Here is a 17292-nt window from a genome sequence, read left to right as displayed (position 1 = left end):
CTGTTACTTTGGGCCAGATGCAGCAGCTCATGCCTGTAATCCCAGCACTTTAGGATGCCGTGGTGGGAGGATAGCTTTAAGCCAGGAGTTCAAGACCAGCCTGGGCAGCATAGTGAGACCCTGACTCTATTTTAAAATTTTTTTTAATAAAAAATAAATAAGATCTTTAACTTTGGTGTTCTACAATCATATTATGCCACATATAGGTATGGATTTTTTTGTATTTTTCCTATTTGGAATATTTGGTGTTGATCAGAAAATTTGAGAAGTTTTCTAGAAATTGTGTCTTTCCCATTCTTTCTCTGCCCTGTGCAACTCTGATGAGATGCACACTAAGCCTTCTGTCTTTTTTTTTTTTTTTTGAGGCAGAGTCTCGCTCTCTCACCCAGGCTGGAATGCAGTGGCACGATTGCTCACTGCAACCTCTGCCTCCTGGGTTCAACCAATTCTCCTGCCTCAGCCTCCCAAGCAACTGTGATTACAGGCACCCACCACCACACCTGGCTAAATTTTGTATTTTTAGTAGAGAGAGAGATGGGGTTTCACCATGTTGGCCAGACTGGTCTCGAACTCCTGACCTCAGGTGATCTGCCCTCCTCAGCCTCCCGAAGTGCTGGGATTACAGGCATGAGCCACCACCCCTGGCCTAAAACTGTTTTTGTTTGTTTGCTTGTTTTGAGACAGAGTCTCACTCTATTGCCCGCGCTGGAGTGCAGTGGCGTGATCTCAGCTCACTGCAGCCTCCACCTCCCATGTTCAAGAAATTCTCGTGCCTCAGCTTCCTGAGTAGCTGAAAGTACAGAGGCACGCCACCATGCCTGGATAATTTTCATATTTTTAGTAGAGAAGGGGCTTCACCATGTTGGCCAGGGTGGTCTCGAACTCCTGAACTCAAAAGATCCGCCTGCCTCTGCTGAGACCAGCTCCGTCGGTCGGGGAAACCCTAACCCAGCGGCACTAGAGGAATTAAAGACACACACACAGAAATATAGAGGTGTGAAGTGGGAAATCAGAGGTCTCACAGCCTTCAGAGCTGAGAGCCCCCAACAGAGATTTACCCACGTATTTATTAACAGCAAACCAGTCATTAGCATTGTTTCTATAGATATTAAATTAACTAAAAGTATCCCTTATGGGAAATGAAGGGATGGGCCAAATTAATTGCAGCAGGAACACGCCCTTAAGACACAGATCGCTCCTGCTTTTGTTTGTGGCTTAAGAATGCCTTTAAGCGGTTTTCCGCCTTGGGTGGGCCAGGTGTTCCTTGCCCTCATTCCCATAAACCCACAACCTTCCAGCTTGGGCATTAGGGCCATTATGGACATGTTATAGTGCTGCAGAGATTTTGCTTATGGCCAGTTTTGGGGCTAGTTTATGGCCAGACTCTGGGAGGCTTGCTGCCAACATGTCCCCCTTCTTTGATGTGCAAAGAGATAAAAGCAAAGGCAGCTTTGTCATGGTGAGGTGAGCTACTTCTCGCAAGAGTCAGGATCCACATCTGCAGACTATACAAAGGCAAACAACATAGATTAAAAGCATAGTCATCATTGAAATCACAGAGCTTCCAAGTGTTTTTGTCCATTTAAATGGGTTACTACCTACTAATATGTCTGCAGCTCCTTTAAGCACTCCAGTTCCTGGCATTAAGGTCAGGTGTGCCTGGAATGCTTTAAATATTTGTTCTTTTAATTTTGCTATATCCAAAAACAAGTTTGTAGAGTGTCTTTCTAGATGTTTTTTTATTGTTTCCCAAATTTTGATCTTATTAAGAGCATTTAATAGTTTTTACAAATCCTTATGTTTAGCTCCGAGAGTGGGCCATTTCATTTGAGGTTGAGGTGCCACTATACCGCCATGGTTCCAGATAATAGGAACTTTTGCAGTACTTCTTATCATTTCTACCATCTGACTGTTTTGTTCAGATCATCTGAACATAGCGTGGCTGTGGCACGCAGACTGAGAGGTGCAATTCAAGCTAAACATCCCCTTAGGGGACCAATTAATAATGATTCCATAGGAATTGTTGTGCAGCCCCTCTGCCTGTTCTGCAAAGCAATCTTCCTAAACAAGTACATTCATTTTTTCTAACTGGGTCCAATCCTGTTTACAAATAGGTTTTTGAGGGCGGTATCCCTCAATTATAGGAGCAGATTTATTATGGTAAATACTGAGATCAGAAAGCATGTGTAACTGTGTCATACAGTGATTACATCCGGGCATTATTACCAGCCCTTAGTGGAGGAATACTCACAGCAGTGGTGATAACCGCTATCATAGCTACCATTAAATTATTCAGTGTGACTGGTTGTCCCGCTTTCCTCAGGTTTTCTTCTGCCATCTGTGACAGCTTCTTGATCTGTCCCCAGGTGGGTGGCTGTGTTCAACGGGTGTTGCTCGTGACAGTTGGAGTCCTCCTCAGCGTCAATCTCGACATGGCTGCAACCGGGGGGTCCTCTGGATCCTCCCAGAGTCTCTTCTTTGGCATCTGGCTCATGATAAGGTTTTAGGTGTCTTGATGGTATCCAAATCGGCTGTTGATTTTTTTGGGATGGAGTCTCGCTCTGTCGCCCAGGCTGGAGTGCAGTGGCACGATCTCAGCTCACTGCAAGCTCTGCCTCCTGGGTTCACGCCATTCTCCTGCCTCAGCCTCCCCAGTAGCTGGGACTACAGGCGCCCGTGACCACGCCCGGCTAATTTTTTTTTTTTTGTATTTTTAGTAGAGACAGGGTTTCACCGTGTTAGCCAGGATGGTCTCGATCTCCTGACCTTGTGATCCGCCCACCTCGGCCTCTCAAAGTGCTGGGATTACAGGCGTGAGCCACCGCGCCCGGCCTGGCTGTTGGTTTTTGTCTGGAGAAATATAAGCCTAACCTCTACCCCAAGTTATTATTTTACCTATTTCCCAACTTTTTGTTATTGGATCTCTTCACCAAATAATGCTAGATTCAATTGTGTATGGGCTGTCCGGTAATCCCTATTTCTCCTCCTTTTTTGTTTTTATCATCAGTTGTTCATCTGTATGAAATCATAACTGAGCATTTTCAATTAACTGTGTGGAATGAACCATGTATGAAGAATCAGAAATCACATTAATAGGCATATCAAAACCAGTCAATAGCCGGGCGCGGTGGCTCAAGCCTGTAATCCCAGCACTTTGGGAGGCCGAGGCGGGCGGATCACGAGATCAGGAGATCGAGACCATCCTGGCTAACACGGTGAAACCCCGTCTCTACTAAAAATACAAAAAATTAGCCGGGCGCAGTGGCGGGCGCCTGTAGTCCCAGCTACTCGGGAGGCTGAGGCAGGAGAATGGCGTGAACCCGGGAGGCGGAGCTTGCAGTGAGCTGAGATCGCGCCATTGCACTCCAGCCTGGGGGACAGAGCAAGACTCCGTCTCAAAAAAAAAAAAAAAAAAGCAGTCAATACCTCAATTACCACTACAAGCTCCGCTTTTTGAGCTGAGTATTGGATGTCTGAAAAACTTTACTTTTTGAGCCAGAATAAGAAGCTTTACATTACTAGACCCATCTGTGAAAACACTCTCAGCACCTTCAATTGGTTTAAATTTACTTATTTTAGGGAGAAACCAATTAATTAATTTTAAAAACTGAAACAGCTTTGTTTTAGGAAAGTGATTATCGAGAATACCCACAAAGTCAGCTAAATGGGTTTGCCAAGTAAGACTATTTATAAAAGCTTGCTGTATTTATGCCTTCATGAGAGGGACAATATTTTTTCCAGGATCATATCCATGTAATTTAACAATCCGAGTTCTCCCAATCCCTATCATAGTAGCGATTTGATCTAAATAAGGAGTTGGAGTCCGTGAATTCGTATGTGGAAGAAAAAGCCACTCTACTAAGTCCTGTTCTTGGACAATAACACCAGTAGGTGAATGCTGAGTTGAAAAGATTAGCAAATCTAGAGTCTTCTCTGGATCTATTCTATTTATTTGAGCTTTATGGATTTGATTCTCAATCAGTTGTAACTCTGCCTCACCCTCTTTTGTTAATTGCCGAGGGCTAGTGAGACTGGGATTTCCTCTAAGGATAGAAAACAGATTACTCGTGGCATAGGTAGGAATGCCTAGAGCAGGTCTTATCCAATTAACATCCCCTAGTAATTTTTGAAAATCATTTTATGTTTTTAGTTGACAGTGAATAATGTAACACTGTGAAAATTTTTTACGAGTAGGTTCAATTGCTTGCCCCACATACATCCAGCAAATTGTTGGGCTGTTTGACATGCCCTGTGGCAACACTTTTCAATGATAACGCTTAGCAGGCTGCAGGTTGTTTACTGCAGGAATTGTAAATGCAAACCGTTCACAGTCTTGCTTAGCCGAAGGTATGGTAAAGAAACAGTCTTTTAGGCCGGGCGCGGTGGCTCAAGCTTGTAATCCCAGCGCTTTGGGAGGCTGAGGCGGGCGGATCACGAGGTCAGGAGATCGAGACCATCCTGGCTAACACGGTGAAACCCCATCTCTACTAAAAATACAAAAAATTAGCCGGACATGTTGGCGGGCGCCTGTAGTCCCAGCTACTCGGGAGGCTGAGCCAGGAGAATGGCGTGAACCCGAGAGGCGGAGCTTGCAGTGAGCCGAGATCGCACCACTGCACTCCAGCCTGGGGGACAGAGCAAGACTCGTCTCAAAAAAAAAAAAGAAACAGTCTTTTAAATCTATGACTATTAAAGGCCAATTTTTTGGAATTATAGCAGGAGAAGGCAATCCTGGCTGTGATGCTCCCATAGGTTGTATAACTGAATTGATGGCTCTTAAGTCAGTTAACATTCTCCATTTACCTGATTTTTGTCTTAATTATGAAAACTAGAGAATTCCAAGGGGAAAATGTTGGAGCTATGTGCCCATTTTCTAATTGTTCAGCAACTAATTTCTCTAAAGCCTCCAGTTTCTCTTTATTTAGCGGCCATTGTTCTATCCAAATTGGCTTATCTGTTAACCATTCTAAAGGTATAGGTTCTGGAGGCTTAACAATGGCTGCCATCAAAAATGTTTTCCTAATCTTTGGCAGGAAGTTTGTTCTTTCAAACCTTGCAAATTTTTTTCTAGTCCCATACCAGGGACATACCCCATTTCATGCATTGTATGTTGACTTTGAGGGCTATATAATTTTTCTGGAATTAGAACTTGTGCTCCCCATTGTTGTAATAAATCTCTTCCCCTTAAATTTATAGGTACAGAAGTTACAATTGGTTGAATAGTCCCAGGTTGTCCATCAGGCCCCTCAAAATGCAAAATATAACTACTTTGATATACTTCAGCAGCTTTACCAACTCCAACTATGTTAAATTGAGCGGGTTGAATTGGCCACGTGGACGGCCAGTGCTGTAGAGAAATGACTGAAATGTCCACTCCTGTATTTACCAAACCTTTAAATTTCTTTTCTTGAATAGTTAATTCACAGGTAGGACGTTTATCAGTAATTTGATTTACCCAATAAGCTGCTTTGCCTTGCTTATTTGTGCTTCCAAATTCTCCTGTTCGTTTAATTTCACTTTTTCACTTTTTCCCATTGCTACATACAGCACAATCAGGAGCTGTGCTATGCGCTCTCTGGCTCTGCATTCCAGGGAACAGAAGTTGATCTAACAATTTGAATTTCCCCATTGTAATCTGAATCAATGACTTCTATATGTATTTGCACGCCTTTTAAACTTACACTAGACCTTCCTAAAAGTAATCCTATTGTACCCGCTGGCAAGGGTCCACAGACTCCTGTTGGGATCTTTTGCGGGGGTTCCCCAGGAAGAAGGCTCACAGCTTTTGTGCAGCATAAATCTACTGCGGCACCACCAGCTGTGGCAGGAGACAGACATTGTACAGGGGTGAGGGAATGGCCTGAGCCAGAAATGCCCCGGTTTAGAACGGGGCCCGGGACAGGCCCCTCATGGCATTTCCCGAAATCGGGTTCCCTTCTTTATCAAACTTAGAGTGATACTGACTAGCCCAGTGTTTTCCTTTTTTACATTTTGGACATATTTCAGGATCAGCAGTTTTCTTTTTTCCCCTATCTGGCGGCCTGACGCGCTGATTTCTTCTACATTCTTTTTTAGTATGACCATGCTTCCCACAGTTAAAACAAGCTCCAGGAAATGGAGTATTTCCTTTATCCACTCTCAGTCCTGCCATTGCCTGTGCCAACAAGGTAGCTTTATGCAGATTACCTCCAATACCACCACAGGCCTTGATATAATCAACTAAATGTGCTTTCCCTCTGACAGGTCGCAGAGCAGCCTGGCAATCGGGATTAGCATTGTCAAAAGCTAATAACTGCAACACTGTATCCTGAGCAGCCGAATCTGGAATCATCTTTAAGAGACTCCTGTAATCGAGCTATAAAATCAACCCATGGTTCCCTTGGTCCCTGTTCTATAGCACTAAAGGAAGGGTATTGTTCCCCACCTGAAGTGATTTTTTCCCACGCTCTAATGCACACTCCTCTCAACTGTTCAGTGGCATCATCCTGCATGACCACTAGTGTATCTAAACCAGCCCAGCTGCCAACCCCCAAAAGTGGATCTGCAGTTATATTAATTTGAGGTTGGGCCTGGGCATTGTCAGCAGCCTGAATGGAAGCTTCATCTGCCCACTAAGTTTTAAATTGTAAGAACTGAGCAGGAGTTACACAAGCTCAAGTAAGAGCGCCCCAGTCAGTAGGAATCATCCGACTGGAAACAGCAACATTCTTTAACAGTCCCATTACAAAAAGAGAAGCTGGCCGGGCGTGGTGGCTCACGCCTGTAATCCCAGCACTTTGGGAGGCAGAGGCGGGCAGATCACGAGGTCAGGAGATCAAGACCATCCTGGCTAACACAGTGAAACCCCGTCTCTACTAAAAATACCAAAAATTAGCCAGGCGTGGTTGCAGGCGCCTGTAGTCCCAGCTACTCAGGAGGCTGAGGCAGGAGAATGGCGTGAACCTGGGAAGCGGAGCTTGCGGTGAGCTGAGATTGCGCCACTGCACTCCAGCCTGGGCGACAGAGCGAGACTCCGTCTCAAAAAACAAAACAAACAAACAAAAAAAACAAAAGGAGAACCTGGTCCATACTCATTTATTGCTTGTTTTAATTCTTTGAGTAATTTAAAAGGAAAAGGCTCAAATGTAGCTGTAATATTTCCCTGTTGATCTGGGGGGTATATTCTAACAGGGAACTGCCAAGCCTCTAAATCACCCTCTCATCCAGCTTGCTGAATTCCTGCCAGAATAGAACTAAGAGCTATCGGCCGGGCGCGGTGGCTCACGCTTGTAATCCCAGCACTTTGGGAGGCCGAGGCGGGCGGATCACGAGGTCAGGAGATCGAGACCACAGTGAAACCCCGTCTCTACTAAAAATACAAAAAAAAAAAAATTAGCCGGGCGTGGTGGCGGGCGCCTGTAGTCCCAGCTACTCGGAGAGGCTGAGGCAGGAGAATGGCGTGAACCCGGGAGGCAGAGCTTGCAGTGAGCTGAGATTGCGCCACTGCACTCCAGCCTGGGTGACAGAGCGAGACTCCGTCTCAAAAAAAAAAAAAAAAAAAAAAGAACTAAGAGCTATCGCTCGAGGGGCTGCTCAAACAGTCACTGGGGCAACTACTTTTTGCCCAGTGTCCTCCGGAAAAGAAAGATCTGGGGGGTCGTTTTCTTCAAAATAATAACGAGGGGATGCAGAAGGGTAGGGATGAACCTCTCCTTCCTTTGCCGCGTTAGCTTTAGCTGGCAAATAAACATGCTCTGTAACCTCTTCTGTTACTTTGCTATACTCTTGTTCCTCCTCGTTATCAGTGTGAAAAAGTTCCAAGGTGAAACGAACCAGACCCCATCCCTGTCCCATTGTTACCCGGACGCTTCCAAGCTCCCCTTCCTACTCACCACGGGGATTGCTTTAAGAGTACTCAGGTGTCCTCCAGCTAGTTTTCCGTTCCAACCATCGCTCCAGCGACCGTTCGACCTGGATTCGAGCCCCCACGAATGGACGCCACTTGCTGAGACCAGCTCGGTCGGGGAGACCCTAACCTAGCGGTGCTAGAGGAATTAAAAGACACACACACAGAAATACAGAAGTGTGAAGTGTGAAATCAGGGGCCTCACAGCCTTCAGAGCTGACAGCCCGGAACAGAGATTTACCCACGTATTTATTAACAGCAAACCAGTCATTAGCATTGTTTCTATAGATATTAAATTAACTAAAAGTATCCCTTATGGGAAACAAAGGGATGGGCCGAGTTAATTGCAGCAGGAACATGCCCTTAAGACACAGATCGCTCCTGCTTTTGTTTGTGGCTTAAGAATGCCTTTAAGCAGTTTTCCACCCTGGGCGGGCCAGGTGTTCCTTGCCCTCATTCCCATAAACCCACAACCTTCTAGCTTGGGCATTAGGGCCATTATGGACATGTTACAGTGCTGCAGAGATTTTGCTTATGGCCAGTTTTGGGGCTAGTTTATGGCCAGACTTTGGGGGGCTTGCTCCAAACACACCTCTGCCTCCCAAAGTGCTGGGATTACAGGCGTGAGCCACCACACCTGGCTTGTTTTTTTTATTTCCTTAAACATTAAACAGGCCAGGCGTGGTGGCTCACGCCTGTAATCCCAGCACTTCGGGAGGCCGAGGCAGGTGGATCACGAGGTCAAGAGATCGAGACCATCCTGGCCAACATGGTGAAACCTTGTCTCTACTAAAAATACAAAAAAATAGCCAGGTGTGTTGGTGGGCGCCTGTAGTCCCAGCTACTCAGGAGGTTGAAGCAGGAGAATGGCGAGAACCCGGGAGGCAGAGCCTGCAGTGAGCTGAGATCATGCAACTGCACTCCAGCCTGGGCGACAGAGCAAGACTTCGTCTCAAAAAATAAAATTAAAAATAAAAAAAATAAACATTAAACAGGCTGGGTGTGGTAGTTCATGCCTTAATCCCAGCATTTGGGGAAGCCTAGGTAGGAGGATGGATTGAGTCCATGAGTTCAAGACCAGCCTGGAAACATAGTGACACCCTATCTCCACCCACAAAAAAATTAGCTAGGCATGGTGGTGCACAGTTATAGTCCTAGCTACTTGGGAGGCTGTGGTGGGAGAATAGCTTGAGCCCAGGAGGTCAAGGCTGCAATGAGCCATGATCACATCATTGCACTCCAGCCTGGATGACAGAGCAAGACACTGTCTCAAAAAAATCAAAAAACAGGCCAGGCACAGGGGCTTGCGTCTGTAATCCCAGCCCTTTGGGAGGCTGAGGTGGGCAGATCACGAGATCAGGAGATTGAGACCACCCTGGCTAACACAGTGAAACCCCATCTCTACTAAAAATACAAAAAATTAGGTGGGTGTGGTGGCATGTATCTGTAGTCCCAGCTACTCAGGAGGCTGAGGCAGGAGAATCACTTGAACCCGGGAGGCAGAGGTTGCAGTGAGCGGAGATTGCACCACTGCACTCCAGCCTGGGTAACAGAGTGAGACTCTATCTCAAAACAAAAAACAAAAAAACAAAAAAACCCATGTTATTTTACTTTTGATAATTTTGTATGCTGAACACTTTGTGGGGCTGATTCTGCTGTTTACAACGTCTCTTGGTTTTCACCCACGGTGCCTTATTTTCCTATGATTTTTGGGATTGTTGACAGGGAACTGCTTATTTTCCCTGAAACTTTGTCTCAGAATTCCTTGAGGCCTGGATTAAAGCTATGTTTTTTGTTTTTTTGGTTTTTTTTGAGACAGAGTCTTGCTCTGTTGCCCAGGCTGGAGTGCAGCAGTGCAATCTCGGCTCACTGCAACCTCTGCCTCCTGGGTTCAAGTGATTCTCCTCCCTCAGCCTCCCAAGTAGCTGGGATCACAGGCATGAGCCACCACACCCCACTAATTTTGTATTTTTAGTAGAGACGGGGTTTCGTCATGTTGGCCAGGCTGATCTCGAATGCCTGATCTTGAGTGATCCGCCCGCCTTGGCCTCCCAAAGTGTTGGGATTTACAGGCGTGAGCCACCGCGCCCAGCCTCTATGTTCCTCTTGAGAAAACGTGTTTTTGCTTGAGTAGTTATCTTGGGGCACCACCGACAAGAAACTACTTTAAATAAAATTCCACCATTCAGAGTGTTGAGACCACCTAAGCAGTACAAATTCATGACAGTGTCAAAATAGGCAAATGGGTTTCTTTCTTCCTTTTTTTTTTTTTAAGATGGGGTCTTGCTCTGATGCCCAGGATACAGTACAGTGGCACCATCCTCCCACCTCCTGGGTAGCTGGGACTATAGGCATGCACCACCATGTCTCGCTAATTTATTTTTTTATTTTGTAGAGATGAGATCCCTCTGCATTGCCCAGGCTGGTCTTGAGCTCCTGGGCTCAAGCAATCCTCCCACCTAAGCCCTGCAAACTGCTGGGATTACAGGTGTCAGCCACCAGTTCTAAAAATGACAGCTCCATATCTGAAATGTTGGAGCCTCTGAATCACCGCTGATTTCGTCTTGCCTATAACATGCCATGCTGTGGGAGTGGGGAGAGTATCAGAGTAACCCACATAACACAGCCTGAGGCACACACTTCCCTGGGCCATTTGCTGTTCTGAGCAATGCAGTGTGGGAAGTCCTGTGGCTCTGTGGGGGTGCAGGGGTGAGCAGTGCTGAAATAGGACAGCCTGGATGCAGAGGCAGTCAGGCCTCCAGGAGCCATTTCTCAACTCCAGCCTCTAGCCACCTCCCAAATGCAAAGCTAAGTGTGGCGCTCCCTGCTTATCCCATGGGTAAGGGCTCCCCTACCCCTCCAAGTTGAAGCCAAATTCTTTATCAGGGTGACCCAGCCCTCCGGGGCTCCCCAGTCTCATCTCTCTCCCCTTCCACCTCCCCACATTTCCCACCTGGTGCTCCAGCCACACTGCTCATGCTCCCAAACAGGCTCTTCTCCCTCATGCCTGGGCCCTCTCCCACGAACACTGAGCCCTTTGTCTGGAAGGTCTTCCCTAGCCCCCGTCCCTGATGGTTCTCTGAGTCAGCCAAGCCTCTTCTGAAAGCCTCCTGGCCCACCCAGGAGTTTGGGGTTTCTAACCTGTGTCTTCTCCATCCTGCATGCCCCAACCTGGGCCCACTGCCACTTTCCATGTCTGACATCCTTACAGGCTATAAGCCCGCTCTGTGTTTTTGATGGGCACCAACTCTATTAATAAAATGGCTGTTTCACATCTGAAATGCTGGAGCCCCCTGACAGCCCCTGCTTTCTTCTCTCCCACAATATGCCATGGGGTGGATCCCCAGAGCCTAGCACAGTGCCTGGCACAGAATGCGTGCTCAGTAACTTGTTTAGTAATTTATGCCCCAGGAGAAGTGTCACAGACAATGGAGGAGTCTTTGCAGGTTGGAATCGGTTCCAGGGCTGTTCCTCCTGCCAAAAAGCAGAGCCAGATGAAGTCTCTTTCCTCCCAGACAGACTGCAGAGCTCTTTGGAGCCAAGAGAGGTGGCAAAGCTCTGTGCCTCGGAGCTCGGCTCGCCGGCTTCTTTCCCAGGGAGGACAGGTGATACACGGCCTGCGGAGTCGGAATGGTGGGGCATGGGCTTCCCTTTCTGCTGCAAACTGACTCTGGCTCCCTTCTGTGAAAAAGGGGCATAAGATACAGTGGCTCACGCCTGTAATCCCAGCACTTTGGGAGGCTGAGGTGAGTGGATCATTTGAGGTCAGGAGTTCGAGACCAGCCTGGCCAACATGGTGAAACCCCATCTTTACTAAAAATACAAAAATTAGCTGAGCATGGTTGTGCACGCCTGTAATCCCAGCTACTTGGAGACGGAGGCAGGAAAATAGCTTGAACCCAGGGGACAGAAGTCGCAGTGAGCCAAGATTGTGCCACTGTACTCCAACCTGGACAACAGAGCGAGACTCTGCCTCAAAAAAAAAAAAAAAAAAAAAAAAAAAAAAAAAAAAAAAAAAACAAAAAAGAATGCCTCCCTCATAAGAATGTCACGAACACTGCCGGGCACGGTGGCTCACGCTTGTAATCCCAGCACTTTGGGAGGCCGAGGCGGGCGGATCACGAGGTCAGGAGATCGAGACCACGGTGAAACCCCGTCTCTACTAAAAATACAAAAAAAATTAGCCAGGCGTGGTGGCGGGCGCCTGTAGTCCCAGCTACTCAGAGAGGCTGAGGCAGGAGAATGTCCTGAACCCGGGAGGTGGAGCTTGCAGTGAGCCGAGATTACGCCACTGCACTCCAGCCTGGGCAACAGAGCAAGACTCCATCTCAAAAAAAAAAAGAATGTCACGAACACTAAATAAGCAGCAGTTCCAAAATGAGGATGGTTTGTGCAGGGGGTGCCCTCGTGGACCGTAATAACTAAGTTGTTGATTTTTCTTTCAAAAATAGATTTGTCCAGCATTGCTGCTAAATATTCTTGCCGAAATAAGGGACTGCCCCATTGTAAGTGATTGTGAATAAGAAGGGACAAGTAGATGGATAAAATCAGGCAGACAGGCCCACAGTCAGCCTGACCTCCATTTGAACTTAACATACAAGTGATTTGGGACAAGTCTCGACCTCTCCAAGTCTTGATTTCTTTGCCTGCAACATGGGGACATGAGAGTCATTTGGCAGTGTTGTGTGACACGTGGATGAAATTAAAATGTGGGACGCTTTGTAGGAAATCACAAATAATATTATTAATAAAAGCAGAAAAAATGCAAGCCAGACTAGGTGAGACTTATCAGTATGGGGCTTGGAGACAACCCTGGAGTCACATTGTATAATCCTGGTGGTTTGTTGTCCCTCCCCTCCCCTCCCCTCCCCTTCCCTTTTTTTGAAACAGGGTCTCACTCTGTCACTCAGGCTGTTTCACATCTGAAATGCTGGAGCTCCCTGACAGACCCTGCTTTCTTCTCTCCCACAATATGCCATGGGGTGCAATCTCGGCTCACTGCAACCTCCACCTCCCAGGTTCAAGCGATTCTCCTGCATCAGCCTCCCAAGTAGCTGGGATTACAGGCTCGTGCCACTACGCCCAGCTAATTTTTGTATTTTAGTAGAAACAGGGTCTCACTGTGTTGGCCAAGCTAGTCGTAAACTCCTGACCTCAAGAGATCCGCCCGCCTCGGCCTCCCAAAGTGCTGGGATTACAGGCGTGAGCCACCGTGCCCGCCTTTTCTTTTCTTTTCTTTTTTATGGCCAGCTCTTACACAGAAATTTCCCCTAGACTTTAACTGTAAAGCATATGTGGTTGTTACTCGAGATGTGGTTTCTGTCATTCTGTTAACTTTTTGCGGCTATCATAATATCCCTGTTAACACACCCTTCCATGCCTTATTACAGAAGGGATCTGGGTGAGGCCCAATTAGCATTTGGATTCTGGAGTCTGGAGTGGGTGGCCTGGGAGAGCAGCCCGCCTAAGAAAGGGGACTCACAAAACATGTTCCTGCTTGTCTACGGCTCCCTTACTGTCTCCTGAGAAGACCCCAGAGCACTGACCCTGCTCCATTCCAGCCAGCAGCCCTGACACCCCACCAGGGCCTGGCTCCTGGAAGCTGCTGAGTTTGTTGAGTTGATCTGGAGAACGAGCCAGAAGCCCAGACGGACTAGATCTCCCTCTCTCCAGAGGCTCCGAGAACCGAGAATTGAGCCTGGGCTCCAGGACCGGCTCTCCCTCGGGTGGCCCATCACAGTCTCACATTTCTGGATGTACAGTGGTGGGGAGGGGGTGTTGAATGGGGTCCTGTCCATCTAGCAGCCCACAGCTTGGGTCTCGTTGGATCCCTGTAGGCATACCACACATGCCCCGACCAGCCAACAGAACCTCCCTGTCCTCAAACCTCTCCCTCATTGTCCCCCTTCACATCACCTCCCAACCAGCACCCCCAGACTCACCACTCACAATGCCCACCCTTCCCCACATCCTACAGAATAGCACCCCGAGCACCAGATCCTCCTGCTCCCATCCTTTGTCCCAGTGCCTCTCCTTCCTGTACCTTCAGCCTCTCTGGTCTTTCCTGGCCCCTCTAAACAGGCTCTGCTCTGACACCTGCCCTCCCCACTGATCCAGGGAAACGGTCCTGGCCAGCATCGGGGGCCTTGCTGTCCTTATTGGGCTCCATCTCCCGGCCTGGCTGACCATTCCTTTCTTCTTGACCTTCCCATCGACACCCCCCACCACCCTCTGCTGTCCCCTCTCCTCTACTGCTGCCTCTTCCTCCACCTGTCTGCCTGTCAGTGGCCCCCAGAAGTCAGCCTCCAGCCCTTTCTCTCTCTCTGCTTTGGCCAGAAAATGATGCTCAGTCCTGAGCCCACGGCCTCTATATCCAGTTCCCTCCTCCGGGAGGCCGAGGCAGGAAAACCGACTCAGGAATGACCCACGACAAGCCCCATGACCAAAGTCCCTCCCACCCTGCTCCTCCACCCCTCAGTCCCTGACATCTGCCCGCCTGGGCATCATTCTAGACACGCTTTCACACACACAATCAAAGCCACCGCGTGCCCTGCTCTGCCTCGGCTGGCCTATCACAGCCTCACATTCCGGATCTGTCTGTGAGCCCCAATGTGTAGACGCTGAAGTCTCCGTGCACGTTACAGGTGATTCTTGGACTCATTTAAATTCTGGGGTCCTCAGAATAGGGGCAGCCTCTAACTTGCTTCCCATAGCAGGGTCCCCAGAACTCCCTCTGCGTGAAGTGGTGACTCGGCCCCTTCCCCATGGACTCGCTGCCCCAGAACCGGCCTGCAGTAACCCATGCCAGCATGCCAGGACTATCCATTTCTATCCCAGGTAGATAATCTATTAGCCATAATCTCAGATGAAATGAAGATTATTGCCCCTTATGCAGATCTAATCTGTTTTTGTCACCACCCTTGCCTGATAATGCAGGATTCCCTGAGGGCAGGGCAGAAAGCCTGGAGTTAGAAAGGGAAAGAACAGAATGTTCAGGATCACCCAGTCTAGTGCCTCCTTTTACACAGAAGGAAATGAGGCCCAGAGAGGGGCAGACACTTGCTCCAGGACTCCAGAAAAGCAACAGGGGCTGGGATTGGTCTCCTGACTCTCAGGCAGGGGCAGAGAGCCAGGGGTCGGGGCTCGGTCCAACATTCTCTGCTGCCTCTTACTGTGCTCAAAGGTCATTTTAGGGATGGTAGATTTTCTGGTTAGCCTGTTAAGATCTGGGGAGGGTGTGGGGAAGAGGATTAGGGCGGGGAGGGAGGAGGGGCTTCAGGGGTTATCTCCAGTCGGGGATATTACAGGGCTGCAGAGCAGACCAGGCCTGGTGGAGAATTAGGTGCTCCTGGGAGCTCCTGCCTCCCACAGGGTCCCAGCTGCAGGGACCTTGGGGATTCTGGGCCGCGCGGAGTTGGGGGCACTCCCCAGAGAGCGTCGCCATGGTCTGCAGGGAACAGTTATCAAAGAATCAGGTCAAGTGGGTGTTTGCCGGCATTACGTGTGTGTCTGCGGTTGTCATTGCCGCGATAGTCCTTGCCATCACCCTGCGACAGCCAGGTAGGTGCCTCCCCCCATGCCATCCTGAGTGGCTTCCCTCATGGCTCACTCCTTATCCCCACTTCCCACTTACAGCTCTGACCAGCTCTTTTTTTTTTGAGACGGAGTTTTGCTCTTGTTGCCCAGGCTGGAGCGCAATGGCGCGATTCTCGGCTCACTGCAACCTCCACCTCCCAGGTTCAAGTGATTCTCCTGCCTCAGCCTCCCGAGTGGCTGGGATTACAGGCACCCGCCACCAGGCCCAACTAATTTTTTGTATTTTTAGTAGAGATGGGGTTTCACCATGTTGGCCAGGCTGGTCGCGAACTCCTGACCTCAGGTGATCCACCCGCCTCAGCCTCTCAAAATGCTGTGATTACAGATGTGAGTCATCATGCCCAGCCAACCAGCTCTTCTTGAGCCCTCGTCCCCATCAAGTCTCATTCCCCATCCACAGCTCTTTCTCTCTTCCATCCCCCAACCCTACATGACTTCATCCCCAGCAGAAAGTCCCGTTGACTTCCCCAGCAGAAAGTCCCATTAACTATTTTTTTGTTTTTTGAGACGGAGTTTTCACTCTTGTCCCCCAGGCTGGAGTACAATGGTGCAATCTCAACTCACTGCAGCCTCAGCCTCCTGGATCCAAGCGATTCTCCTGCCTCAGCCCCGCAAGTAGCTGGGATCACAGGCGTGTGCAACCATACCTGGCTAATTTTTTGTGGGTTTTTTTTTTTTTTGAAACGGAGTCTGTCACCAGGCTGGAGTGCGATCTCGGCTCACTGCAACCTCTGCCTCCCAGATTCTCCTGCTTCAGCCTCCCAGGTAGCTGGGACTACAGGCGTGCACCACCATGCTCAGCTAATTTTTGTATTTTTAGTAGAGACAGGGTTTCACCATGTTGGCCAGGATGGTCTTGATCTCTTGACCTCCTGATCTGCCCATCTTGGCCTCCCAAAGTTTTGGGATTACAGGCATGAGCCACCATACCCGGCCTTTTTTTTTTTTTTTTTTTGAGACAGAGTCTCACTCTGTCACCCAGCCTAGACTGCAGTGGCATGATATCGGCTCACTGCAACCTCCACCACCTCCTGGGTTCAAGCTATTCTTCCACCTCAGCCTCCCAAGTAGCTGGGATTACAGGTGGGCACCACCATACCAGACTAATTTTTTCATATTTTTACTAGAGGCGGGGTTTCACCATGTTGGCCAGGGTGGTCTCAAACTCCTGACCTCAGGTGATCCACCTGCCTCAGCCTCCCAAAGTGCTGGGATTATAGGCGTGAGCCACCGGGCCGGGCCAATTTTTTTTTGTATTTTCAGTAGAGACGGGGTTTCACCATGTTGGCCAGGGTCGTCTTGAACTCCTGACCTCAGGTGATCGGCCCGCCTTGGCCTCCCAAAGTGCTGGGATTACAGGCATGAGCCACTGCGCCTGGCCCCCTTTAACTTTTTTTCCTACTTCAGTTGCCTGAAGACCATCAGATCTTGGCTTTCAGCCCAGACCTTCCTCCTGTGCCCTTCTTGGGAGTCACACAAGCAACCTCAAACTCAGCAGACTAGGCTGAGCTCATCTCTTCTCCCCGACAGCTGCTCGCCCCTGCAGCCTCCATTCACACAGGGCTCCTCCATTCACACAGGTACCTGGAGTAGCCACCACGCACCCACCTCATGCCTGTGTTCCTCAGTCCTGAGCCTTAAGGGCTCTGCCTTTCTGCCCTCTGCCCTCCATCCCTCCGGCCCTGCCCTGTGAGAAGCTTCGAAGTCTCCTCCTGGACCCCTCTTACAAGGTCCCTCTGCCTGCTTTTGTCAGCTCTGCAGCCCAGATCTTTCCAAGCAACCCTAGCTCGCTGCCCTCAGCACACACCAAC

General features: G+C 48.8%; 1 protein-coding gene and 1 long non-coding RNA gene across 3 annotated transcripts in view; one reads left to right on the top strand and one right to left on the bottom strand.

Moving 5' to 3' along the window:
* Positions 1–1003: 1003 nt before the first annotated feature.
* Positions 1004–17292, bottom strand: part of LOC131381820 (uncharacterized) — a 27271-nt gene continuing 10982 nt past the window's right edge. Inside the window, exons 2-4 of one of the 2 annotated variants that reach the window (XR_009210771.1) lie at positions 7872–8024; positions 2252–2485; positions 1004–1505 (exon numbers count right to left, since the gene is read on the bottom strand). This is a non-coding gene — a long non-coding RNA (uncharacterized LOC131381820). The remainder of the gene's footprint in view (positions 1506–2251; positions 2486–7871; positions 8025–17292) is intronic. The other variant, XR_009210772.1, reaches the window with a different exon arrangement.
* FAM151A (family with sequence similarity 151 member A) overlaps positions 15199–17292 on the top strand; it is an 18824-nt gene continuing 16730 nt past the window's right edge. The window contains exon 1 of the mRNA XM_032137679.2: positions 15199–15445. Coding sequence (XP_031993570.1) covers positions 15328–15445 — 118 coding nt within the window. The 5' untranslated portion in view covers positions 15199–15327. The remainder of the gene's footprint in view (positions 15446–17292) is intronic.

Source organism: Hylobates moloch, unplaced genomic scaffold (assembly GCF_009828535.3).
Source record: "Hylobates moloch isolate HMO894 unplaced genomic scaffold, HMol_V3 SCAFFOLD_18, whole genome shotgun sequence".
Classification (NCBI taxonomy): domain Eukaryota; kingdom Metazoa; phylum Chordata; class Mammalia; order Primates; family Hylobatidae; genus Hylobates; species Hylobates moloch.
The sequence above is the reverse complement of the archived record's forward strand: the minus strand, read 5'-3'. Positions and strand labels throughout refer to the sequence as shown.